This window comes from Oncorhynchus mykiss, chromosome 8, assembly GCF_057628025.1.
Source record: "Oncorhynchus mykiss isolate SJ-2025 chromosome 8, ASM5762802v1, whole genome shotgun sequence".
Taxonomy (NCBI): Eukaryota; Metazoa; Chordata; class Actinopteri; order Salmoniformes; family Salmonidae; genus Oncorhynchus; species Oncorhynchus mykiss.
This window is the reverse complement of record NC_143029.1, coordinates 23,787,272-23,812,964: the sequence shown is the minus strand read 5'-3', so window position 1 is coordinate 23,812,964 and position 25,693 is coordinate 23,787,272. Positions and strand designations below refer to the sequence as shown.

Sequence of the window (25,693 nt, the reverse complement as noted above, 5' to 3'; positions counted from 1 at the left end):
AAGACAACAATGCGCTCATTACGCCCCACGTCATTTGGCTGCTACTTGCTATTGTGGTGTTGTAAAGCCTATCAAACATGTCAAAATATAAAGAGGGTGCCCTGTTCGAATTAAACATGCTACGAGAAACGTGGTGTCGAGTAGAGATTGACAGTAAGTTTTGGGAAAGAGCAGAGAAGAGACATTTTGACTGTCATTTGCAAAACACCTGCGACTTCAAGTCGCTCCAGGCAGTGACTCCGGAGCAACGGTCTGCTTGGACAGCTGCAGGACATGTCACCAAATACTCGGAGCGAAAACACTTCGAAGAAAGCCGTAAGCATTACCAACGTCATAGCTAATGACTGCTGAGTGTGTCCATAGATAGTGATGTTAGTGTCTGCTGATGTGAACCTGACCAAACAGAAACAGGATTTCTGGATGTTATTACATGTTTTCTTTAGTCCTTTTTTCTAAACCTTTATTTAACCAGGCAAGTCAGTTAATTGAGATCACATTCTTATTTTCAATGACGGCTTAGGAACAGTGGGTTAACTGCCTTGTTCAGGGGCGGAATGAAAGATGTTTATCTTGTCAACTCGGGGATTCGATCTTACAACCAGTCCAATGCTCTAACCACTAGGCTACCCTGCCGCCCCGTCCATGAACTTGAGGTTTTTAAAAATGTTCCTCAAATTGAAACCATGTCGCCCCTAATGGTTAATAATACAAGCTATGCATACATATATTGGTTTATTTTTATTTTTATTTTTTTCAGACAAGGCCCATCTGGTATAATGAGGCAGAGGAACTCTTCAGCACCAAGTGGAATATTTCTGAAATAAATGGCACTTACATTATATATAGAAGTGTCCATCACATATGCAAAAACACCTGTTGATTGAGCATTTTATTTCACAATTCCATTTCATTTTCAGAGACACAGCATGAGATAACACAACATTAATTTAATTACAAAACGCGTCACTCAAGTCTCTTAATTTTTGGGAACAATCTGAGGGCATTATCTGTAGTGGCATGAATTACCATTTGAGGTGTGATTCCTTTGACATGAGCAATGTACTCACAGACCAGTGAAATGTTCTTGGGTTCATTCCTTACCTGCAGAGGGGAGACGTAGAATATGAACACTTATACAAAACTATCAGGTTGCTGCTTTACATAATGATGCATTCCAAATGATGACCCACATGTTTTTCTGGTCCCAAGGCAGGAGAGTCTGTCTCCAGACAGATGTGTTCTAATGGAATCTGTTTGATCAGCTTGGATTTCTGTTATAACACAGTAATAACACAGTCATTATGAGGGGACTCAACAAGCAACCACCACAAATCATGTCTGGTTTTATCACGCCATATGGCCGTTTCAGAGTTGTTTTGCAGAAATGCATAGTGAGCATTTCTGGCCCAGTAAAAGAAGCCTTTACACCAGTCTTTAATCAGTCTTTAAAACTTGAACTTGAGACGAGCTTGTTCAAAGATCAAGGTGTTAGAAAAGATAAGGTATTTCTATAGAAAAGATAAGGGATTTCCATAACAATGAGGACATACAGTACTGTTGGTGACTCCACAATACCTATAGAAAATGTACTGAGAGATTACTGAATGACTCCAGGTTAATGAACAACTGTATCGCTCACCTGGTCATTCCTACAGACAGCTGGAGGGAAGGAGAAGAAGTACCCTGCCTGCACTCCTTCCATGGCCACTGATGGTTTCCCTGCAAAGTTGTGCAGCAAAGCACAAGTGATACCTGATAGGATAGCCAAAATAGTTAAGGCCTCCTAAAAATGAAAAATTAGTCACTTCAGCAATGAGGCTGTCCACTTATGTAATCCTGATTTTAAGACACCCACCCTGTTCTTTCAGAGTAGCTATGGTGACCTTTGCAGCTGATCGGGAATGGATGTTCCTGCGTCAAAGAGGAAATGCACACAACAAGAAAGTGTCAGGAGAAATATAGTGGTAACAAATGATAACACTCCTTAATATCCAGTTGTAGTGAGACATTCCATGCAAAGCCTGTTCTTGTCTCTGCCAAGGACATGGCTTGTTGCAGTTGCTCGCAGTCTGATTACATGAATGTAACGTGTCTCCTAGCACACACAGTACTATGCACCAAGGCTATCCACGATAAACTCACACTGGCAAATCCAGATCCTTGGATATTTGTAATTGCTTGGTGAAAACAGTCAGCTGTTCCTCTCTCTCCTGAGAAGTGGGGGCATACCAAGGTGTGTAGTCAAGACCAATCTGTAATCAAAATAAGAAAAAGAGGATGAGGGGCAATAGAAAAACATTATAATTGCATTGATTGTCTATTGACTGAATGTATGCTAAACAAAAACCATTGATTTCAATCTTTAACAAACCATGTAACTCTATGCAACTCTATGCACAATTACTACTTTGAACAATTTAGACAGTACATGAATAAATTACTGGAAACATTTTGCAGATGCAAAGTTTGGTAACAGAATTAAGGTAAAATCTCCCTTAGTTTGATTCCGTTACAAAACATTGTACAGTGCCTTGCGAAAGTATTCGGCCCCCTTGAACTTTGCGACCTTTTGCCACATTTCAGGCTTCAAACATAAAGATATAAAACTGTATTGTTTTGTGAAGAATCAACAACAAGTGGGACACAATCATGAAGTGGAACGACATTTATTGGATATTTCAAACTTTTTTAACAAATCAAAAACTGAAAAATTGGGCGTGCAAAATTATTCAGCCCCCTTAAGTTAATACTTTGTAGCGCCACCTTTTGCTGCGATTACAGCTGTAAGTCGCTTGGGATATGTCTCTATCAGTTTTGCACACCGAGAGACTGAAATTTTTTCCCATTTCCCACTTGCGAATACTTTCGCAAGGCACTGTATGTACACAGTTCTTCCTGTATTTTTTTAAATTAAAAGGTTCAGTGGAAATTATTAAAAGTAGTCATTGTGTGTATAGAGTTTTATGGTTTGTGAAAATTTTCCATTATCATGGAATTGCCCCTCAGCACAAATCTGAGATGGTCACTGGGCAGCTTAATGGAAACCAGTTGAACAGTGGGCGGTTAGTCAAAGCTTTCCCAGTCCAGGCCAACCGTCAGTCCCAAACAAAACACATGCTGGGAATGTCCAGCTAGAGCACCCTGTCCCCACTAGCTTACTCTGTGCTGTTACTGACTGGGAGACATGGTTGACTTAGTCCCAATACCTGCCTCTCTGGGCTCAACCAAATTAACTTTGTGAAAGAATGCTTCTGCCAGACATGCATTCCTTCCAAAGCTCTAGCGAAGGATATAGATCATTAAGGGTATTAGCCGGCAGGGTGAATTGTTAGTGATTTAAGAAGTTATTGTTGCAGCGTGCACTTTCAGTTTAGCAAGTCGGAGCTCAGGCTTAATAAGCCTAATCCTTTTGCTTTACAGAAGTCATACCATTTCACAGTTTTTACACCAGGATATGACACGTGTGTTTACGTAAGATTAAGCATGATTCGGGGCCAGACAGACCTGCTGCATAGGACTAGAAAAGTTATAACTGGCTTTTACATAGAATTCTATGAGTAGGCCTACAGTACAGTACATACTAGAGGTTGACAGATTAATCGGAATGGCCGATTAATTAGGGACGATTTCAAGTTTTCATTACATGTCCAAAAATACAGATTTGGCCAATTGTTTTATTTTTTATTTTACACCTTATTTAATCTTTATTTAACTAGGCAAGTCAGTTAAGAACACATTCTTATTTTCAATGACGGCCTAGGAACGGTGGGTTAACTGTCTCGTTCAGGGGCAGAACGACAGATTTTTACCTTGTCAGCACGGGGGATTCAATCTTGCAACCTTACAGTTAACTAGTCCAACGCTCTAACCACCTGATTACATTGCACTCCACGAGGAGACTGCCTGTTACGCGAATGCAGTAAGCCAAGGTAAGTTGCTAGCTAGCATTAAACTTATCTTATAAAAAACAATCAATCAATCATAATCACTAGTTAACTACACATGGTTGATGATATTACTAGTTTATCTAGCGTGTCCTGCGTTGCATATAATCGATGCGGTGCGTATTGTTGCTCCAATGTGTACCTATCCATAAACATCAATGCCTTTCTTAAAATCAATACACAGAAGTACATATTTTTAAACCTGCATATTTAGCTAAAATAAATCCAGGTTACCAGGCAATATTAACCAGGTGAAATTGTGTCACTTCTCTTGCGTTCATTGCACGCAGAGTCAGTGTATATGCAACAGTTTGGCAACCTAATTTGCCAGAATTGTACATAATTATGACATAACATTGAAGGCTGTGCAATGTAACTGGAATATTTAGACTTATGGATGCCACCCGTTAGATAAAATACGGAACGGTTCCGTATTTCACTGAAAGAATAAACGTCTTGTTTTCGAGATTATATTTTCCGGATTCGACCATATTAATGACCAAAGGCTCGTATTTCTGTGTGTTATTATGTTATAATTAAGTCTATGATTTGATAAAGCAGTCTGACTGAGCGATGGTAGGCAGCAGCAGGCTCGTAAGCATGAATTCAAACAGCACTTTCGTACATTTGCCAGCAGCTGTTTATGACTTCAAGCCTATCAACTCCCGAGATTAGGCTGGTGTAACCGTTATGAAATGGCTAGCTAGTTAGCAGGGTGCGCGCTAATAGCGTTTCAAACGTCACTCGCTCTGAGACTTGGGTGTGGTTGTTCCCCTTGATCTGCATGAGTAACGCTGCTTCGAGGGTGGCTGTTGTCGATGTGTTCCTGGTTCGAGCCCAGGTAGGAGCGAGGAGAGGGACGGAAGCTATACTGTTACACTGGCAATACTATAGTGCCTATAAGAACATCCAATAGTCAATGGTTAATGTACAAATGGTATAGAGAGAAATAGTCCTATAATTCCTATAATAACTACAACCTAAAACTTCTTACCTGGGAATATTGAAGACTCTTGTTAAAAGGAACCACCAGCTTTCATATGTTCTCATGTTCTGAGCAAGAAACTGAAATGTTAGCTTTCTTACTTGGCACATATTTCACTTTTACTTTCTTCTCAGACACTTTGTTTTTGCATTATTTAAACCAAATTGAACATGTTTCATTATTTATTTGAGGCTAAATTGATTTTATTTATGTATTATATTAAGTTAAAATAAGTGTTCATTCAGTATTGTTGTAATTGTCATTATTACAAATACATTTCAAAAATCGGCTGATTAATCGGTATCGGCTTTTATTGGTCCTCCAATAATCGGTATCAGCGTTTTTTGTTGTTGTATCGGTCGACCTCTAGTACATACCTCTCCCACTGCAACAATGTCATCTCTGTACTTCTGGAACAAGGGCAAGGCAGGCTCCAAGTCCTGTAATAAGAGATGTTTTGGGAAAAGTCAGCATGCTTGTTCCTCTCATCCTGAGACAATATCAACATGATGTTATAGAGTTACATTTAGTTTATAACCATAATATCTAACATAAGGCTGACTGTCTGACATGTGTTTGATGTCTATTAATTGAGTGTGTCTGCTAACTGTGTGTGAATGTTTGTACCTGAATCTTCACGCTGCGCTGGTCATGGGACCCACAGCCTTGGACTGGGTGGATTCCAAAACATGGTGCAACTAGATCTGGGTAGCTGAAAGAGCAACAGTAAGAGTAACTCAAAGACAACATTCATAAAACCGTTTCACAGTGTCTCAATGTACTACAAGAACAGATAAATGTCTCTTGGAGAGAAAAAAACTCACAGTCAAAAGCTGCTGGAAGCCAATGGAACATTGTGATAGTGAGTTGAACTATTATTTTGTGTTATAATGTATGCATTTTGAGCAGGATATCACAAGGCACAGAAATTGCTATTATAAAACTATGACATTTCTGAATATGGGCTATTATGTTCTGCAAATAAGATATGTTGTGTATGATACTAACCTTTTAAACAGCTGGATAACTCTTTCAAACTCACTGGGCTCTTCAGTGACAGAAATAAGTGTTTTGACTCCAGCCTGAAATGGCACAACATCTGATGTAGACTACAATACAACTGTTAATAAATACAGTAATCAAGATTTTATTCATATTAACTTAATATCATTAAACATTTTACATATATTATATAATAGCTATAACTAACCTCTCTGGTTCTCTTGATCACATCCTCTAAATCCTGCAGAATAGACACACACTTTTGTACTGTCACTTTTTAACATTCACCCTTGAATAATGTATTGTCATAGCATAGTCAGCTGTCTGCAAGTATTGCTGTGGACTCGATGCGACCATTTTTCACGCTTCCTAGTTGCGAGACTGCCTTCTGGTGGGCAGCACACATAAGCACCCACGCTTGCGTAACAGTTGAATAATAACCGCTTCTTTTACATTAGCCTACATACCACAGACCTTTTACTACATACCCACTCATTTGTGTACACATACCTCGGCAAATTCACATGCTGTGATGTGGCAATGGCAATCAACAAAGCCACCATCCATTGAAGCCATAGACAAAAAAATAGGGTTGAAATTCAAAGTGAATTATGTGAGGTGGAACTTTTTTTTTTTACACCGTTTTGTTTCCCTACGCGCCTTTATTCCTAGAACCACACATTTAATTTCCGGTTCCGGTCATTGCAGAATCATTTCAAACATTTGGCGCAAAAGATGGAGATCTGCTTGAAAGAAGAGGAAGAATATAGGGTGAAGTTTACGTCGAAAAAAAATGTGGTCGAACAAATTAAGAAATACAAAGAACTACTGAAGAAGGTATTGAATGGCCAACCTCAGCTATCCGAGGAAGCCAAGCAACTGTTACAGGAAGAGTTGCTGGCGGTGAGTCGATCGATTGTTTTGTCTGTCTAGTTTTTTTTGTTGTAAGATGTATAACTACTAACTTGCGGAGACAAATCAAAATACAGCTTGCGATGTGATACTTATATACTTATATATATATATTTTTATTCAATACATGTATCTTTGTCCATGAAACATTTTAATTGAAATACTGTAGAATTAAATTCATTCCCTTGGAGGACGACTGGGAAATTCCAATATGGCCGACTGGTTATTTCAAAGCCTCTCAATGGCCAATACATAGCATCAGCAACCAGGTTTATACACATCATTGGTGTGAATGACTTGCCTAGTTAAATGTTAAATAAAAAAAGAATGCATTGCATTATTCTGCAATATGTGCAGTTCATCCTGCTGCTCGTGGCAACGTTATATGGAGGAGTCTCAATTTAACTTGATATCTTGATTTTTAGAACTTCGAGACTGCTGTTCAAGAAAACGTGTTGATCAATAATCAGACGTGGGAGGAGGCTCCTGATGAAGAGGGTGAGCATATCTCCTGTCTCCTATTACATTATTATTGTTTTTTTATACATCTATTGCCTTTCAGTTGAAAAGAAGACATCTGTGTACTATCAACCACACTGCAATGAGTTTGTTATTATCCCGTTTGATCAGTTGTTTTGAAGATAGTGAACATGTTTTATAGTAAACCAGAATATCTGTTAAATGCACCAGTAACTCCATCATTTGGCTGTTTCTGGAAACCATCTATTCTTGCTAGCTGCATGTGATTTTAAACTATTAGAAATGTAGCCTGCTGTAAATGTGAGCACAGATCGTTTTGATTCTTATTAAGCAGCTCAAGGCACAATAGGACATCAATGTAAAGATTATTCAGTGAGGGAGGAGGAACTTGGTGTCATCGGTGAGTTGATATCAAGTAAAGATTGAACTGGGCGAGTTTGTTGCTCAGTCTAATGACAATTATTGGTACAATAGGTAGATGTTTAGTTCCCACATTAATGCTATTAAAAGAAATGTAATTCAGAAAGACTTTTAAATTGCTTTACAACAGTATAATATCACTTCTTAGAAGATGAATGCAGTGCACTTGACGACCTGCTGGATGAGAACATTGTGGGAACTTCTCGGAAACGACGTAAAGGTCCTAAAGAGATTCTCCCCTATGTCGTACGCTCACTAAAGGCGGAGCGTAAACTCATGGTTGGTTTCACGTTTTATTTTTTTTATTTTTCACGTCTGAATTTATGGATTATGTCTGATTAATGCTTCCATTTTCAATGGGACCACTCACTTTTTTGCATAGCCATGATTGTCACTCTCATACTTCATACTGCAGTTTGTAATTTCATACATTTGAAAATATAGCATGTACCATATGTTCACAAAATGAAAGTATGCTCTATTTTTAGGGAATGTATGAAGAAGTAGTGAAGCCACAAGAAATGGGAAAGGACCCAGTACAAGGCAAGCATTTAGCCCAATCAGATCTAATCAACTGAAACGCTTACAGAATAGTGTACTGGAAATGTCATGCTTTGCATGACACTGGAACATGATATGTTATGTTCCCATGATTTTGATTGATAGTCGGTGAACTTTCCCCTGTTCAGACACCATCATGACCACCTTATTGGATGCTGCACCTCGTATGTTTAAGCAAGCCAGCGCAGTAATGAAGGTAACAGGACAGTCTATGTAGCTTTCTGTTATTTCCCACCCACTACACCCTTTTCTATGCAACACAAGTTTACGTTTAATTCTTTGACCATGGTCTTGAATGACTGATGTTTCTCTGCTGTCCAGTCTCTCCAGGTAGTGCAGCAGAGGGCCGAGGGCCTGGGACAGGTGCTGAACATGTGTCCCACAGCGGAGTCCCAGGAGGTGTTCAGGGAGGTGATGGGCAGCAGGCCCAATGGAGAGGAAAAGACAGCTAGTAGGACCAGACCACCCATTAAGAGAGCCATGGAGCAAACAGAGCTCAGAAACAACTATGCTCCTGGTCTAAAGAGGCCAGCCATTTGTAACAGCAATGACAAACTTGAGTGAAATATATGCCACATAAATGCTTCCTGATCATGGAACATGTACTCTTATTTGTGATTGGAATGATGCAATAGTGTAGTACTCCCCACAGTGATAAGGCCTATGTTTGCAGCTGTCTGTGATACAATACTGCCCTCACATGATGAATAATGGGAAATGCACCCAATAGTAGTGTACATTGTTTTTATGCTGTATATTTAAATGGCTTTAGAAGGAAAAATATATATTTTAGCTTGGGTGTTCTTTTTTTCCCTTTGCCGTTTGGCATTTGTCACAGTTGAAAACGCACAGGTTGTAGGCTTATGTGAATAAAGGCTACTTAAACAAGCTGTAACAACCAGGTTTAAAGGTCCAATGCAGCTGTTGTTTTATTTTTTTTATCTCAATATCAAATAATTACTGGGTAACAATGCAGTACCTTAGTGTTATTGTTTTCAATTAAAATACTAGGACTGTCTGGTGGTGGTCTGAGTAATTGGCAGAGAGGTTTGGAACTATCTTATTGGTCTATTAACCAATTTACTGCTCGGTGATGTCATCAGACAGGCCAAAACTCCATTCCACCAAAACAAACTGCTCTCACACTAAAAGGGCACCATTTTTACAGTATTATTCCAACCTCATAGTGTGGAAATATTCTACATTGTAGAATAGTAGTGTAGACACCAAAACTATGAAATACCACATGGAATCATGTAGTAACCACAAAAGTGTTAGACAAATCTAAATATATTTCAGATTCTTCAAAAGTAGCCACCCTTTGCCTTGACAGCTTTGTACACTCTTGACATTCTCTCAACCAGCTTCACCTGGAATGCTTTTCCAACAGTCTTGGAAGTTACCACATCTGCTGAGCACTTGTTAGCTGCTTTTCCTTCACTCTGCGGTCCAACTCATCTCAATTGGGTTGAGGTCGGGTGATTTTGGAGAGCAGGTCATCAGATAAAGCACTCTCACTCCTTGATCAAATAGCCCTTACGCAGCCTGAAGATGTGTGGTCCTGTTGAAAAACAAATGATAGTCCCACTAACTGCAAACCAGATGGGATGGTGTATCGCTGCAGAATGCTGTGGTAGCCATGCTGGTTAAGTCTGCCTTGAATTCTAAATAAATCACAGTGTCACAAGCAAAGCACCACCACACCACCTCCTTGCTTCACAGTGGGCACCACACATGCAGAGATCATCTGTTCACCTACTCTGCGTCTCAAAGACACGGCTGTTGGAACCAAAAATCTTGCATTTGGATTCATCAGACCAAAGGACAGATTTCCACCGGTCTAATGTCCACTGCTCGTGTTTCTTGGCCCGAGCAACTCTTCTTCTTATTGGTGTCCTTTAGTAGTGGTTTCTTTGCAGAAATTCAACCATGAAGGCCTGATTCGTGCAGTCTCCTCTGAACAGTTGATGTTGAGATGTATTACTTGAACTCTGAGAAGCATTTATTTGGGCTGCAATCTGAGGTACAGTTAACTCTAATGAATTTATCCTCTGCAGCAGAGGTAACTCTGGGTCTTCCTTTCCTGTGGCGGTCCTCATGAGAGCCAATTTCATCATAGCGCTTGATGGGTTTTGCGACTGCACTTGAAGAAACTTTAAAAGTTCTTGAAATGTTCCGTATTGACTGACCTTAGTAATTGTGGACTGTTGATGAACCCTATCTGGTCTAAAATGTAAATTAAATGTATGACACAAGAATATATTATATATAACAAACCTACATCTATTTGCAACAATTCAAGTAGTATCATACAGGTACAGTAAACGTATAGGATATTTTCCGCTTGTCCTAAATCAGCTTTTTAGAGCGCACTTTATTCTGTTGCTGGTTGAACACTCAAGGGCATCTGACGCTTTTTAGCACGTGACTTAAAATAAATATTGAAAAGAAGCGGCATGTGCAGTTTGAACAAGTGAAACTGTTTGTCTCGCATACGCCCGGTCTCACTTGTACATACCTTGGATCTTGCTATCTGAAATAAAATTCGAGGAGGACTTGTTTTGACGTTTTGTATTTTACTAATCTATCAATGCTTTGTTATCGCATCTGTGATGTCTGACAGCGATATTTCTGGCAGCTTTCTACACAGCAAGAATCAAAACATGTTATTACTTGAAATATGTGAGGTAAGTGTTAAATAGCGTAAATAGACTTTAATTACTTTAATAATGTATTAGGCAGTGGTGTAAAGTACTTAAGTAAACATACTTTAAAGTACTACTTAAGTCGTTTTTATGGGTATATTTACTTTACTATTTAGATTTTTGACAACATTTAATTCACTACATTCCTGAAGAAAAATGATGTACTTTTTATTCCATACATTTTTCTGACACCCAGAAGTACTTGTTACATTTTGAATGCTTAGCAGGACAGGAAAATGTCCCAATTCACACACTTATCAAGAAAACATCCTTGGCCATCCCTACTGCTGCTAATCTGGCCGACTCACTAAACACACGTGCTACATTTGTAAATGATGCCAGAGTGTTGGAGTGTGCCCCTGGCTGTCCATAAATAACAATACAATCTGGTTTGCTTAATATAAGGAATTTGAAATGATTTATACTTTACTTAGTAGTATATTTTAGCAATTACATTTACTTTTGATACCTAAGTATATTTAAAACCAAATACTTTTAGACTTTTACTCAAGTAGTATTTTACTGGGTGTCTTTCACTTTTACTTGAGTCATTTTCTATTAAAGTATCTTTACTTTTACTCAGGTATAATAATTGGGTACTTATTCCACAACTGGTATTAGGCCTATTTGGTTACCACTTATTAATTTTCACTTGTATTTTTATATTGTTTAATATTTTGTGTGATAAAATATAATCTACACCAGCAACATTGTGTTGAGTGCACACAGAGATCAGTCAAAGCTAAAGAGCAACAGCTTGTATGTGATATTCTAATAGTGACAAACGTAATACAGACCAACTGTACCTCAGCTGCAGAGCTCTGGTGATGATGGTGATGAAGACAGGAGGCTAAAAAGAAGGGAAAAGAACAGGGTGGCAGCGAAGAACAGCCGAAAAAAGCAGACACAAAGAGCAGATGAGCTGCATGAGGTGGGTCAGTGCATGCACAACAGACTCCTCATCATCACACAACTCCTATTTTGGCATAGTCTAACATTTTCTGTTATATGACGGTAATGACACAGCTATCAATGTCACACTCATTCTCTTGATCAAGTAGATCAGGGGTTTTGGCAACTTTGAAAGGGGTGGGGACCACAAAAAAACCTGAACTCATCATGAGGGGCCGCAGTGGCTCGTGGGTCTGTGTACCCCCCCACCCACCGAACTGCAAGCAAATCATTTTAGTGCCCCTCCCCCTTGACAGCAGTGATACATTTTTTAAGTTTAGAGTTTATTTCGTGCAATTCTACACATTTTGTCATGTGATGCAGAGAAAATGTTGCCGTTTTAAACCAAGATTGCTGCAATTCTATACATTTTGTCATGGGGCGGAGAGACGATTTAGCAGTTTTAGGTCTATACTGAACAAAAATATAAACGCAACAATTTCTACAGAGTTACAGTTCATATAAGGAAATCAGTAAATCTGTTAGTCACAGATACCTTAAAAAAAAGGTAGGGACATGGATCAGAAAGCCAGTCAGTATCTGGTGTGACCACCATTTGCCTCATGCTACGCAACACATCTTCTTCACATAGGCTGTTGATTGTGGCCTGTGGAATTTTGTCCCACTCCTATTCAATGGCTGTGCAAAGTTGCTGGATATTGGCGGGAACAGGAGCACACTGTTGTACACGTTGATCCAGAGCATTCCAAACATGCTCAATGGGTGACATGTCTGGTGAGTATGCAGGCCATGGAAGAACTGGGACAGTTTCCAGGAATTGTGTACAGATCCTTGCGACATGGGGCATTATCATGCCGAAACATGAGATGATGGCGGCGGATGAATAGCACGACAATGGGCCTCAGGATCTTTTCAATTTTCAAATTACAAGTTTCAAGCAACAATGGATCTTGTCATGGTATCTCTGTGCATTCAAATTGCCATCCCAAATTGCCATAAACTACATTATCCGTAGCTTATGCCTGCCCATAACATAACCCCACCGCCACCATGGAACATTGCTCACAACATCAGCTGTCTGCCATCTGCCCGGTACAGTTGAATCCGGGATTCATCCGTGAAGAGCACACTTCTCCAACGTGCCAGTGGCCATAGAAGGGGAGTATTTTCCCACTGAAGTCAGTTACGAAGTCGAACTGCATTCAGGTCAAGACTCTGGTGAGGACTACTAGCATGCAGATGAGCTTCTGTAAGAAGGTTTCTAACAGTTTGTGCAGAAATTCTTCAGTTGTACAAACCCACAGTTTCATCAGCTGTCCGGGTGGCTGGTGTCAGACGATCCCACAGGTGAATAAGCCGGATGTGGAGGTCCTGGGCTGGCGTGGTTACACGTGGTCTGCGGTTGTGAGGCCGATTGGATGTACTGTCAAATCCTCTAAAACAACATTTGAGGCGGCTTATGGTAGAAAAATTAGCATTCAGTTCTCTGGCAACAGCTCTGGTGGACAATGCTGCAGTCAGCATGCCAATTCCCACAAAACTTGAGACATCTGTTGCATTGTGTTGTGTGACAAAACTGCACATTTTAGGATGGACTTTTATTGTCCCCAGCACAAGGTTCACCTGTGTAATGATCATGCTGTTTAATCAGCTTCTTGATATGCCACAGCTGTCAGTTGGATGGATTATCTTGGCAAAGGAGAAATGCTCACTAACAGGGATGTAAAAATAATGTGTGCACAAAATCTGAGACAAATTTGCTTTTTGTGCTTATACAAAAATTCTGGGATCTTATATTTCAGCTCATGAAACATGGGACCAACATTTTACATTTTGCGTTTATATTTTGTTCAGTGTAATTTCATGCAATTCTACTCATTTTGCCATGGAGGGGAGAAGAAAATTGGCTGTTTTAAAGCAAATTTCCTGCAATTCTACATATTTTGCCATATGTAAGAAATGGGTGGTGGGGGGTGTAATAGATCTGAGCACCTTCATGCGGCAGTTGCCCATCCCTGAAGTAGATTAATATTGTACTCTACTCAGAAAGTAAGACTATAAAGTAACTGAGCCCAGTTTGTCCTATACAGGCATATGAGTGTCTGGAGCAGAAGAACAGACAGCTGAAGAAGGATGTGCAGTTTCTGTCTGAGGAGCAGAGGCGTCTAACGGAGGCCCTCAAGGCCCATGAGCCTCTCTGTCCCATCATGCACTGTGTTGCCAACCTGGGGTCAGGGACGTTGGGACCCAGGGATGTAGGGGTCCCCTCCTATCTGCCCAGATAGCCAACATACCATGCACGGACCACAGAGACAAACCAACGCGGGAGACTTGTAAACAGAGTTAACAGGTCAGATTATATGTCCTCATCTGTCCTTTTTATTCTCGGCGTCAATTGTTTTTGTACAGTTTGAATCAAGTTGTAATTTAATAATTATAGGCTTAGGTAATGAGCTTTGTTTCAGATGTTCAAGTTGCTTTTCCTGTTTAAATGTTTCGTATAATACATTGAACATAAATTGCATATCCCTTTCCCAATGAGACCATTTCCCTTTGCTTCTGATAAATGTGGTTACCACACCTCTTATCACGTGTGTTTTGGTTAACCAAACTGGTTTACCAGTACCTGGGCTTGACCATGTGGGAACTTACTTATACTTTACCAGAAAAAAAGAAACCATTTAAAGGTTTTTGGTTTCTGGTTTCTTAGTCCCTAATCTAAAACATTTAATACACTGGCTATTACCAATGGATTCATGCAATTCAATGCTTAATTTATAAAATAAAATAATCAAATCACTTAATCCAACTATAATATGTACAGTTTTATTATTATTGTTTGTTAGCTCATGTTATGACATTGTTATAGAGTGTACCCTCTCTTCCCTATAATGTGGGTAAATACTCACTAACCTCATTACGTCTTCGTCTCATAACTTTAAAACATTAAATACGTTTGAAGCAAGCCATTATCATTCACTAACTCAATAAAAGGGGGAACATTTTGGGAATTCTTGTCCCCATCAATGATCTACAGCATCTTGATGACATGACTGCAGGCTTCTCTAAAATGTTATTATGAATGGATGGATACATTCACAGTAGTAATTGGCAAGGCTTCTACTAAATGCAGGCTGACCACTGAGAAATGTGAAAGACTCTTCAGCCACACAGACAGTTCATTTCATACCAAAGGTTTTATAGACTTCTGCATTCTGCATTTGAGGGGGATTGTGGTGATTATAATAAAGCCTTTTGTGTGGATCGCTTCTTCATACCGGTATGCACTTCTTCTTAGTTATTTTCTCTTCGAACTTTCTCTTCTCACTTTCAAATGAGCACAGACTGCTTGGACTTCCACCACACAACACAGATGATATTACTTTCAGGCCAGGAGATTTTAGGGCATAATGAGGTATATCATTAGTATATTAGTATACACATTCATATTTGATTTTTCTTTAAGAAATAAAGTTTAATGTTTTCCCCACACCAGATACAAACATACACACACAAACAACAACTTACTGTACAGACGCCCACAAACAATGACTACATCTCATCTGCCCAGACCCGCATGCTCACACCCCCATCCCTAGTGCCTGGATTATTGCCACGTGGCCTTCAATTGTACCAATTCGTTTTTCTTTCCATGCTATTTCAGTATGTCAATGATAAATCATTATGTTCGTGATGGCGGATTGATTGAGTTCCACGTTTTTAGTATACGGTTTTTCAAGATGAGTGATGAGAAGAGAATCGTCCAGCCCATTGGGTATCTCACTACACTCCCATATGCCATGTCTTGAAACATGCAGACAGACAGATGAAATGTACGTTTACAGTGTAATACTTCTTCTGACAGCCAACTTTTTTAGCTCCACTCATAACTTTGGACTTTATAGCATTCCCAAAAAGCATGGATTATTGAGTCATAGTTCATTTTACACTCAAGACATGACTCTGCCATTGTGCTGTAGAATCTGTGATTTTTGTGTCTTTTATTGTCACGGCATTCATCGGAAGAAGTAGAGGAATCGTCAGACCAAAATGCAGCGGGGTACGTGTTCATCTTTAATATTCTGAACTGAACACTAAATACAAAATAGCAATAGGAATAACCGAAAACAGTCCTGCAAGGTGAAAACACTAAACAGAAAATAACCACCCACAACTAACAGTGGGGAAAACAGGCTACCCAAGTATGGTTCTCAATCAGAGACAACAAAAGACAGCTGTCCCTGATTGAGAACCACACCCGGCCAAAACATAGAAATATAAAACCTAGACATACAAACATAGAATGCCCACCCACATCACACCCTGACCAAACAAAAAATAGAAACAAACTAAGCAATCTACGGTCAGGGCGTGACATTTATAATAAAAACTATATATTAGTTTGTATTGGATTCGGCGTAGATTTTCGTTAACTGTAATTTCAGTAGTTATGCTCAGACATTCCCTCCATCTTGTGCCAAGATGTGTTCTTTTTATGTCTTAGTTCCAATATTTTATATATTTTTCTAATTGTCAATTGGATATGCTCTCTGCAAGGTTTTACATATCTTGCCCATCATATGATCATCCTTTTCTGTCTCAAATACGTTTCCCTTAAGGTTGCTTTGATGTCCAAAAGATTTCAAATATACATTTTGTGATGTGTAATTTTTAAGTTGCATATTTTTTTAAATATCGAAATATTTGTATTCAGGACAAAAAGTGAATTGCTGTGCCACATTACTTTAGTGTCTTGGAATATTTGTATTCTGTACACTCTGTCAATTAAATTAGTATTGTGGATTAACTACAATGTTGTTGATCCATCCTAATTTTTCTCCTATCACAGCCATTAAACTCTGTAAAGTCACCATTGGCTTCATGGTGAAATCCCTGAGCAGTTTCCTTCCTCTTCGGCAACTGAGTTAGGAAGGACGCCTGTATCTTTGTAGTGACTGGGTGTATTTTATATAACAGCCAAAGTTAGTAACTTCACCATGCTCAAAGGGATATTAAATGTCAGATTTTTTATTTTTAGCAATCTACCAATAGGTGCCCTTCTTTCCAAGGCATTTTAAAAAACCTCCCTGGTGTTTGTGGTTGAATCTGTGTTTGAAATTCACTGCTTTACTGAGGGATCTTACAATTACCTGTATGTGTGTGGTACAGAGATGAGGTTGTCATTCTAAAATCACGTTAAACACTATTATTGCACACAGAGTGAGTCCATGCAACTCATTATGTGACTTGTTAAGCACATATTTCTCATGAACTTATTTAGGCTTGTCATAACAAAGACATTTCAACTTAAGAATTTTTTATGAATTTGTAAAATGTTGAAAAACATAATTCCACATTGACATTATGGGATATTGTGTTTAGGCCAGTGACACAATATTTCAATTTAATAAACATTTTATTCAGGCTGTAACACAAGAACATTTGGAAAAAGTCAAGGGGTGTGAATACTTTCTGAAGGAACTGTACATAGGTCAGTCCAAAATAGTTTTTTTAATTCTGTCATGGAAATAAATGTATTTCCTGTTAACATTAACGTTGTCTATGCCTTTAGTTTTCCATGTGGACCAATTTATAGGTGGATTTTGAAAAGCTATCCAAGGATTGTTCCATAGAGTTGTGTTTTTTGGGAGTGATATTGGTTTTTGTAGAATGTTTCACTTTCTTCCATATTTGTCACATTCTGACCTTTATTTTCCTTTGTTTTGTCTTTTTTTAGTATGGTCAGGGCGTGAGTTGGGGTGGGCAGTCTATGTTTTGTGTTTCTATGTTTTTCTATTTCTGTGTTCGGCCTAGTATGGTTCTCAATCAGAGGCAGGTGTCGTTAGTTGTCTCTGATTGAGAATCATACTTAGGTAGCCTGGGTTTCACTGTTGGTTTGTGGGTGTTTGTTTCCTTGTCTGTGTTTTTCACCACACGGTACTGTTTCGGTTTTGTCATTTCATGTATTCATTTATGGTTTTTGTATTTCATAGTGTTCAGTGTTTTTATTATTAAAAACGATATGAACACTTACCACACTGCGTAGACACGTACAATTATTCTAGGGAGGAGCTTGCTCATCTTCATTATGTACCCATTGTTCCTCTTTAGTGCATTTAACTATATGCCGCAAATAAAAAAGTATTGGGTAGCGAGTTGATACAATTCCAAGTCTTGAATGTTAAAACCACCCTCAGACTTAGAAATATGTAAAACATTCATTTTTTTTCTATGAATGTTATATGCCAATAAAGTCTATCATGACCGACTATACTTTTTTTTAAAATGTTTTCTCTGGGGTAATTGGTATAAACTTTGGTAGCCATGCCAATCTGAATAAGTTTATTTTACCTGTAAAATATATGGGAAGATTGATTAAATAGATCTGCTTTCATATTGTTGAGTAATGGAATAAAGGTATCTTTATATATTTGTTGTTTGTTGTCACTTACCAAGCACCCTAAGTATTTCAGATTTTTGTGGTCCACTTAAAGGATTGTTGAGATCATGAGTTATTTTATTTTTCCTATTAACATCATTTTGTTTTTTTCCACATTCATTTTATATCCTGAGATTTTAGAGTATTCTGCTAATATTGTTTAGCAAAGGGGGCATTGCGTTTTCAATATTGGTCAGGTTATTAGGAGATCATCTGCAAATAAGTTTAGTTTATATTCATGTTTACCAATACTGATACCTGTTCATTATTGGGTCCTGTCAAATTCTTTCTGCTAGTGGTTCAATTGCCAGTGCAAACAGGAGGGGAGAGAAGATACATCCCTGTCTTGTGCCCCTTTCTAATGCAATTTCATTGAAGAATGTCTTATTTGTGTAGATTTTTGCTTTAGTACATTTACATGATATTTTTATAAAATGTATTATTTCCGCTGGAAAGTTGAAAGCTTCCAAAGTTTTGAATAGAAAAGGCAATTCAAGGCCATTATTGATAAATCTACAGTGCATTCGGAAAGTATTCAGACCCCTTGACTTTTTCCATATTTGATTACATTACAGCCTTATTCTAAAATTGTGACAAACGTGTACCGCTATGGGACTCCCGATCACGGCTGGTTGTGACACAGCCTGGGATCGAACCCGGGTCTTTGGTGACACCTCAAGCACTGCGATGCAGCGTCTTAGACCGATACGTCACTCGGGAGGCCCTGGCCTCCATCATTCTTAAATGGAAGAATTTGGACCCACCAAGACCCTTCCTAGAGCTGACCGCCCGGCCAAACTGAGCAATCAGGGGAGAAGTGCCGTGGCACCATCCCTACGGTAAAGCATGGTGGTGGCAGCATCATACAGTGGGGATGTTTTTCAGCTGCAGGGACTGGGAGACTAGTCAGTATCGAGGGAAAGATGAGAAAGATGTACAGAGAGATCCTTGATGAAAACCTGCTCCACAGCACTCAGGACCTCAAACTGGGGCGAAGGTTCACCTTCCAACAGGACAATGACCCTAAGCGAACAGCCAAGATAATGTCATTGAGTGGCCCAGCCAGAGACCGGACTTGAACCCGATCAAACATCTCTGTGTAAGTGTTTGTTTTTATTTTCTTAGTCAACCTTGTGTTCTGTTTCGTTGTGTTCTTGAACGTAGCCCTGTCTTTCTTTTTTGTTCATTGATTTCACCTGTGTTAGTCACCTGGTCTCACCTGGTCTCATCAGCTCCTTATTTAGTTCAGTTCATTCTGTTCGTGCCTTTGTGAGGTATTGTTAGTTTTGACTCTACTATGGACCATGCCTCAGGACTACCTGGAATGATGACTCCTTGCTTTCCCCAGTCCACCTGGCCGTGCTGCTGCTCCAGTTTTAATTGTTCTGCCTGCGGCAATGGAACCCTGGACGTGACAGGTAGCACCGGACATGCTACCTGTCCCAGACCTGCTGTTTTCAACTCTGTATAGACAGCAGGAGCGGTAGAGATACTCTCAATGATCGGCTATGAAAAGTCAACTGAAATTTACTCCTGAGGTGCTGATCTGTTGCACCCTCGACAACTACTGTGATTATTATTATTTGACCATGCTGGTCATTTATGAACATTTGAACATCTTGGCCATGTTCTGTTATAATCTCCACCCGGCACAGTCAGAAGAGGACTGGCCATCCCTCATAGCCTGGTTCCTCTCTAGGTTTCTTCCTAGGTTTTGGGCTTTCTAGTGAGTTTTTCCTAGGTGCTTTTACACCTGCATTGCTTACTGTTTGGGGTTTTAGGCTGGGTTTCTGTACAGCACTTTGAGATATCAGCTGATGTAAGAAGGGCTTCATAAATAAATTTGATTTGATTAGTGAAGACATCAAAACTATGAAATAACATGTAGTAGCCAAAAAAGTGTTAAACAAATCAACATATATTTTATGTTTCAGATTCTTCAAAGTAGCCACCCTTTGCCTTGATGACAGCTTTGCACACTCTTGGCATTCTCTCAACCACCTGGAATGCATTTCAATTAACAGGTGTGCCTTGTTAAGTTAATTTATGGAATTTCTTTCCTTCGTAATGCGTCTAAGCCAATCAGTTGTGTTGTGACAAGGTAAGGGTGGTATACAGAAGATATCCCTATTTGGTAAAACACTAAATCTATATTATGGCAAGAACAGCTCAAATAAGCAAAGAGAAATGACAGTCCATCATTACTTTAAGACATGAAGGTCAGTCAATCTGAAAATTTTCAAGGACATTTCAAGCGCAGTCGCAAAAGCCATCAATCGCTCTCATGAGGACCGCCACAGGAAAGGAAGACCCATAGTTACATCTGCTGCAGAGGATAAGTTAATTAGAGGTACCAGCCTCAGAAATCGTCAATGAACTGCACCTCAGATTTCAGCCCAAATTAATGCTTCACAGAGTTCAAGTAACAGATACATCTCAACATCAACTGTTCAGAGGAGACTGCGTGAATCAGGCCTTCATGATCGAATTGCTGCAACGAAACCACTACTAAAGGACACCAATAACAAGAAGAGAGTTACTTGGGCCAAGAAACATGAGCAATGGACATTAGACTGGAGAAAATCTGTCCTTTGGTCTGATTCTCCAAATGTGAGAATTTTGGTTTCAACCGCCGTGTCTTTGTGAGATGCGGAGTAGGTGAACGGATGATCTCCGCATTTGTTGTTCCCACCGTGAAGCATGGAGGAGAAGGTGTGATGGTGTGGGGGTACTTTGCTGTGACACGGTTTGTGATTTTTTTTTTTATTCAAGGCACACCTAACCAGCATGGCTACCACAGCATTCTGCAGCGATATGCCATCCCATCTGGTTTGCAGTTAGTGGGACTATCATTTGTTTTTCAACAGGACAATGACCCAACACACCTACATGCTGTGTAAGGGCTATTTGACAAAGAAGGAGTGTAATGGAGTGCTGACCTGGCCTCCAAAATCACCCGACCTCAAGCTTATTGAGATGGTGTGGGATGAGTTGGACTGCAAAGTGAAGTAAAAACAGCCAACAAGTGCTCAGCATATGTGGGAACTTCTTCAAGACTGTTGCAAAAGCATTCCACATGAAGCTGGTATGCCAAAGTGTGTGCAAAGCTGTCATCAAGGCAAATGGTGGCTACTTTGAAGAATCTGAAATATAAAATATATTTTAACTTGTTTTTCACTTTTTATTACATGTGTTATTTCATAGTTTTGATGTCTTCACTATTATTCTACAATGTAGAAAATAGTAAAAAATCAAGAAAAACCCTTGAAGAGAAGAGACTAATCCGCTCCCTATGATCCCCCTGCGTTACCATGTCCAGTGGAACCGTGGCCTCCCTGACCCTAACGGTCGGCTATCTAGGGAGTGCACGGGAAAGGGTTGATCGATCGGTACCAGCGGAATCCCTAGCCTCAACGCGAGTCCGCGATCCATAAAGTTCCAAGCTGCGCCTGAATCGACTAGTGCCTTATGCTGGAGAGAGGGAGAAAACTCAGGGAAACAGATTAGTAAAAACATGTGACCCACAGGGAGCTCTGGGTGAGTCTGGTGCTGACTCACCTGGGGTTACCGAGAAGTACTCTGCCTGCCCTCTCGACTCCCAGACGAGCTCCTCCAGCACCGATCGGCAGTGTGTCCTCTCCGACCACAACTGGTGCAGGAGGAGCCTCCTCCTCCGGTTCCCCTCGATGCGGCACCCCCTAACTCCATAGGGATTGGAGCGGGAAGGCCGGGAGGTGAAACTAACAGGACCCTTTCTGGACGCCCGCGGGCAGCTAGCAGGTTGTCCTGTCGGATTGACATGTCAATCAGCTCGTCGAGAGAGAGGGTGGCGTCCCGACAAGCTAGCTCCCTGCGGACGTCCTCCCGGAGGCTACACCGGTAGTGGTCCATCAGGGCCCTGTCGTTCCACCCCGCTCCAGCGGCCAAGGTCCGAAACTCCAGCGCGAAGTCCTGCGCACTCCTCGTCTCCTGTCTAAGGTGAAACAGACATTCACCCGCCGCTCTGCCCTCTGGTGGGTGGTCGAACACGGCCCGGAACTGGCGGGTGAAATCTGGGTAATGGTGCCTTGCGGATTCTGGGGCATTCCACATGCGTTGGCCCACTCCAGGGCTCGACCCGTCAGACAGGAGTTGAGGACGCTCATGCTCTCCTCCCCAGAGGGAGTCGGGCTAACGGTAGCCAGGCACAGCTCTAACTGGAGCAAGAACCCCTTGCACCCAGCTGCCGCTCCCCGTACTGCCTTGGGGGCGTGAGACGAAGAGCATTGGATCCGGACGCCACCGGAGGAGTAGGTTGAGGAGGAGGAGCTGTAGGAGAGGTAGGGAGGTCACTCCTCTCCCATCGGTCCATCCTCTCCATCATCTGATCCATCGCTGACCCGATTCGGTGAAGGATGGCCGTGTGATGGAGGACACGCTCCTCCATAGATGGAAGAGGGGGTGCAGCTGCTCCTGCTGACTCCATGAAGGGTGCGGGCTTCTGTCACACAGCTAGGAGTGGTGGGTGCGGAGTCAGGCGCAGAGAGCAGAGGATTCATAGAAAACCGACTTTATTTAGGTAAATGGGTAAGTGGTCAACGCCAACACAACAGGCAAACAAAATATGACCGACCCAAAATGGGACACCAAAAAGGTCAGAGAACATACTACACGCAACCATCCACAGACAAACAGAAAACAAGCCCTCACAAAAGCAGGCGGGCCTAACTGGCTTAAATGGCCCTAAAACAAATCTCAAACAAGGAACAGGTGAAATCAGTACAGACATAACAAACAGAAAAGGAAAAAGGGATTGGTGGCAGCTAGTAGACCGGTGACGACGACCGCCGAGCGCCGCCGAACAGGCAGGGGAGCCACCCTCGGTGGAAGTCGTGACATTTGCGTATATTTTTTATCAACCCTGTTTGATTGATATGTATCAAGTCTGGTAAGACTTTTGCAATTCTATTGCTTATAAGCTTTGTTAATATTTTATTGTCACAATTTATTAAACTTATGGGTCTGTAATCAGCAGGGGACTCTCCTGATTTCCCTGATTTTATTATAACTGAAAAAACAGTTTGATACACGGAACTAGGACTGAATTGATTGATTTCTCTTTTTTTATTTCTCATTTTTATTTCTAAATCAGATTGAACTTTTGCCGAGTATGAGATTATCATTCCCCTAAGGGAAATTTTGGTTGCAGAAGATGTGCACTGTTAATTCTTCAAATTCTTTTGCTAAGTGTATTTTCTATTGGTGCAATCTTATCGCATGTATGATTTAGGTCACCTGCTAAAATAATAGTTCCTGTCTGGATTTGATCGACTATAGCTTGAATTCTATCTAAAAGCACCAGATTTGCCCCTGGTGGGATATACAATTAAATCAATGTGTTTTTTTCACCATATAAGGTACACTTCAACATTAGAAAACCGCCTTCTTGTTCCATGTGGTGGGATATAGGGGAAAATGGTGTATTCTTATTTATCAGGATGCCTACATTTCTGATGTTACTACAGTATGTGGCAGCATATGCCTCTCCAACCCAGCTCCTTTTAAAATATTACATTTCTCCTTTTAAAAACTTCCAAGAAAACCAAATCTGCTGACAATCTCTTTAAGTGTTCAAGAACCATATGCCTTTTTTTCCCCCATTATGGAGCCTGTGCACATTCCATATGATAAGTTAGATTTTGCTGGTCTTTATTTGTGTAGAATCAAAGTTAACCTTACCCGTTTGCATCTATCATTGAAGAACCAACATTTTTTGTTGTTGCAGACATGACATATAAGGGCGAGGGGCATTCCATAGAATGGAAGGATCATAGTATAAATACATTGTTATGGTATACATTACATATATAGAGCATGTGGGCATGTAATTTACAAATTCAGATTAACATGACTTCCTTTTCAAGAGCTTGAGGCACTGTAGCTGCTTGATTTATAACTCAATGGATAGCCTAAGTGACATTTCCCATCCTTGACTTCCTTCTAGTTCATTGGCAGGTATGGATGCACTACACCTAGGATGAAAAAAGAGTAATGTTAACAGCAGAAAGCTAGAGCATATAGTCAGACTGATGTTAAAATGATTGACATTGAGTGCTCCATGGCCGTCAGATATGGTAGCCAAGAACCAAAAACTAGACTCTTTACTGCTCTCCAGTGGCTGAATGTACTTTTACAGTATGATGAATGTCCTATCCATTGTTGTTCCTGTGAACATATTGTATAGGTACTTGCCCAAAAGCTTCCCAGAAGACTTACTTGTACCGGGCATTAATTTTTAGAGGAACTGAAACATGTTTTATGTTTCTGCATAATATACTGTGTACATATACAGGTAACTGCAAAAATAAAGGAAACACTGACAGATAGTTTCTTAATAGGGCGTTGGGCCACCACGAGCCAGAACAGCGTCAATGCATCTTGGCATAGATTCTACAAGCGTCTGGAACTCTATTGGAGGGATGTAACACCATTCTTACACAAGAAATTCCATCATTTGGGGCTTTATGGAAAACGCTGTTTCAGGCACCACTCCAGAATGGGATGTTTTCTATTCACCATTGGTAGTTGTAGAGTTCTGGTGGATGGAGTGCCTGGTAACATATCCATAATTTATGTGACAAAGTTCGAATGAATTCCACATTTCTAATGAATTTCAAAAGATGTGAATTAGTCACAGAACTGACACACACACCAACACAACTCCTCAACCTTCCTATAAACTCTGGCTTCGGGGCAAATCCTAATGAAACTAATTTTCAGTTAGTCACGCATACTGTAAGTGAAAATTGTACTTATATGCAACTTAGGATTTATCCCTTAATTTCTACCCCATCCATATAAAACCAAGTATGTCATTATCAAAAGTATCAACAGTATTAAGCTATAGGGCTAATTGTTACACAATGACCCAACTCTGCAGCATTGAAACCACCATTTCACAACGGACCTTAAACTGTTGTTGATTGCATGCATGACTATTGCATCAAATTTCCTGTATGGCATGGTGGCTTATCTTGTGTCACTCAGAACTTCAGGACACAGTATCAACCTCCACTAGTATGACTCTCATCTGACCCCGACAGAGAGAGGGCAGTTTGCCAACAAACTGTCACTGACAGCTCAGAGGAGAATGGATATCTGGACAGGCGGATTTGTGATATAGATTTGATTTACAGCATCTATCAGTTCATGTCTGGATGCTTGTAATAAGTGGTTGTACTGTACTACATAAGAAAAAATGTATTTGCCATGCCCATTTCAGAAACTTGGAAAACACATCTCAGGATGTCAAATAGTGCACACTATCATTGCATGAATTACCATGGTGTGACAC

At 40.2% G+C, this 25,693-nt stretch overlaps 4 protein-coding genes across 8 annotated transcripts; 3 read left to right on the top strand and 1 right to left on the bottom strand.

Annotated features, from left to right (window-relative positions):
* Positions 1-30: 30 nt before the first annotated feature.
* On the top strand, positions 31-875 carry spata45 (spermatogenesis associated 45). Its single transcript, XM_090242973.1, has 2 exons — positions 31-315; positions 758-875. The coding sequence occupies exons 1-2, from the start codon at positions 78-80 to the stop codon at positions 775-777; spliced, it is 258 nt and encodes an 85-aa protein (XP_090099099.1). The 5' UTR covers positions 31-77; the 3' UTR covers positions 778-875.
* On the bottom strand, positions 730-6,556 carry tatdn3 (TatD DNase domain containing 3). Of its 4 annotated transcripts, none has more exons than XM_090242972.1 (11): positions 6,442-6,556; positions 6,140-6,172; positions 5,938-6,011; positions 5,557-5,641; positions 5,307-5,369; positions 2,143-2,252; positions 1,856-1,911; positions 1,640-1,752; positions 1,191-1,271; positions 1,027-1,101; positions 730-815 (listed from the first exon to the last, which is right to left on the bottom strand). In XM_090242972.1, exons 1-11 carry the CDS (start codon positions 6,505-6,507, stop codon positions 795-797), a joined length of 777 nt encoding a protein of 258 aa, XP_090099098.1. In that variant the 5' UTR covers positions 6,508-6,556; the 3' UTR covers positions 730-794. The 4 variants fall into 4 exon arrangements, 3 of the variants coding, with proteins under 3 accessions (XP_090099098.1, XP_021467679.3, XP_021467682.3); XR_016497689.1 differs by lacking the exon at positions 730-815 and adding an exon at positions 4,939-4,997 and having other exon boundaries at positions 877-1,101; XM_021612004.3 differs by lacking the exon at positions 730-815 and having other exon boundaries at positions 877-1,101.
* Positions 6,557-6,580: 24 nt separating this feature from the next.
* nsl1 (NSL1 component of MIS12 kinetochore complex) lies at positions 6,581-9,224 on the top strand. 2 transcript variants are annotated; one of them, XM_021612008.3, is made up of 7 exons: positions 6,581-6,834; positions 7,269-7,341; positions 7,658-7,723; positions 7,892-8,022; positions 8,232-8,286; positions 8,433-8,500; positions 8,626-9,224. In XM_021612008.3, the coding sequence occupies exons 1-7, from the start codon at positions 6,667-6,669 to the stop codon at positions 8,866-8,868; spliced, it is 804 nt and encodes a 267-aa protein (XP_021467683.3). In that variant the 5' UTR covers positions 6,581-6,666; the 3' UTR covers positions 8,869-9,224. The 2 variants fall into 2 exon arrangements, with proteins under 2 accessions (XP_021467683.3, XP_021467684.3); XM_021612009.3 differs by lacking the exon at positions 7,658-7,723.
* A 1,520-nt stretch (positions 9,225-10,744) lies between these two features.
* batf3 (basic leucine zipper ATF-like transcription factor 3) lies at positions 10,745-18,349 on the top strand. Its single transcript, XM_021614354.3, has 3 exons — positions 10,745-10,991; positions 11,821-11,940; positions 14,012-18,349. Exons 1-3 carry the CDS (start codon positions 10,917-10,919, stop codon positions 14,204-14,206), a joined length of 390 nt encoding a protein of 129 aa, XP_021470029.1. The 5' UTR covers positions 10,745-10,916; the 3' UTR covers positions 14,207-18,349.
* Positions 18,350-25,693: the final 7,344 nt, after the last annotated feature.

Excerpts from the sequence above, each read along its gene's own strand:
- spata45 (XM_090242973.1), top strand. The coding sequence starts at position 78 with ATGTCAAAATATAAAGAGGGTGCCCTGTTCGAATTAAACATGCTACGA. Across the intron at positions 316-757 it reads AAAACACTTCGAAGAAAGCC|ACAAGGCCCATCTGGTATAA; the intron begins GTAAGCATTACC and ends TATTTTTTTCAG.
- tatdn3 (XM_021612004.3), bottom strand. The coding sequence starts at position 6,507 with ATGGCTTCAATGGATGGTGGCTTTGTTGATTGCCATTGCCACATCACA. Across the intron at positions 6,173-6,441 it reads CAGCATGTGAATTTGCCGAG|GATTTAGAGGATGTGATCAA; the intron begins GTATGTGTACAC and ends TCTATTCTGCAG. Across the intron at positions 1,272-1,639 it reads CTGTCTGTAGGAATGACCAG|AAATCCAAGCTGATCAAACA; the intron begins GTGAGCGATACA and ends GTGTTATAACAG.
- nsl1 (XM_021612008.3), top strand. The coding sequence starts at position 6,667 with ATGGAGATCTGCTTGAAAGAAGAGGAAGAATATAGGGTGAAGTTTACG. Across the intron at positions 7,724-7,891 it reads GGAGGAACTTGGTGTCATCG|AAGATGAATGCAGTGCACTT; the intron begins GTGAGTTGATAT and ends ATCACTTCTTAG. Across the intron at positions 8,023-8,231 it reads AGGCGGAGCGTAAACTCATG|GGAATGTATGAAGAAGTAGT; the intron begins GTTGGTTTCACG and ends CTCTATTTTTAG.
- batf3 (XM_021614354.3), top strand. The coding sequence starts at position 10,917 with ATGTCTGACAGCGATATTTCTGGCAGCTTTCTACACAGCAAGAATCAA. Across the intron at positions 10,992-11,820 it reads TATTACTTGAAATATGTGAG|CTGCAGAGCTCTGGTGATGA; the intron begins GTAAGTGTTAAA and ends ACTGTACCTCAG. Across the intron at positions 11,941-14,011 it reads GAGCAGATGAGCTGCATGAG|GCATATGAGTGTCTGGAGCA; the intron begins GTGGGTCAGTGC and ends TGTCCTATACAG.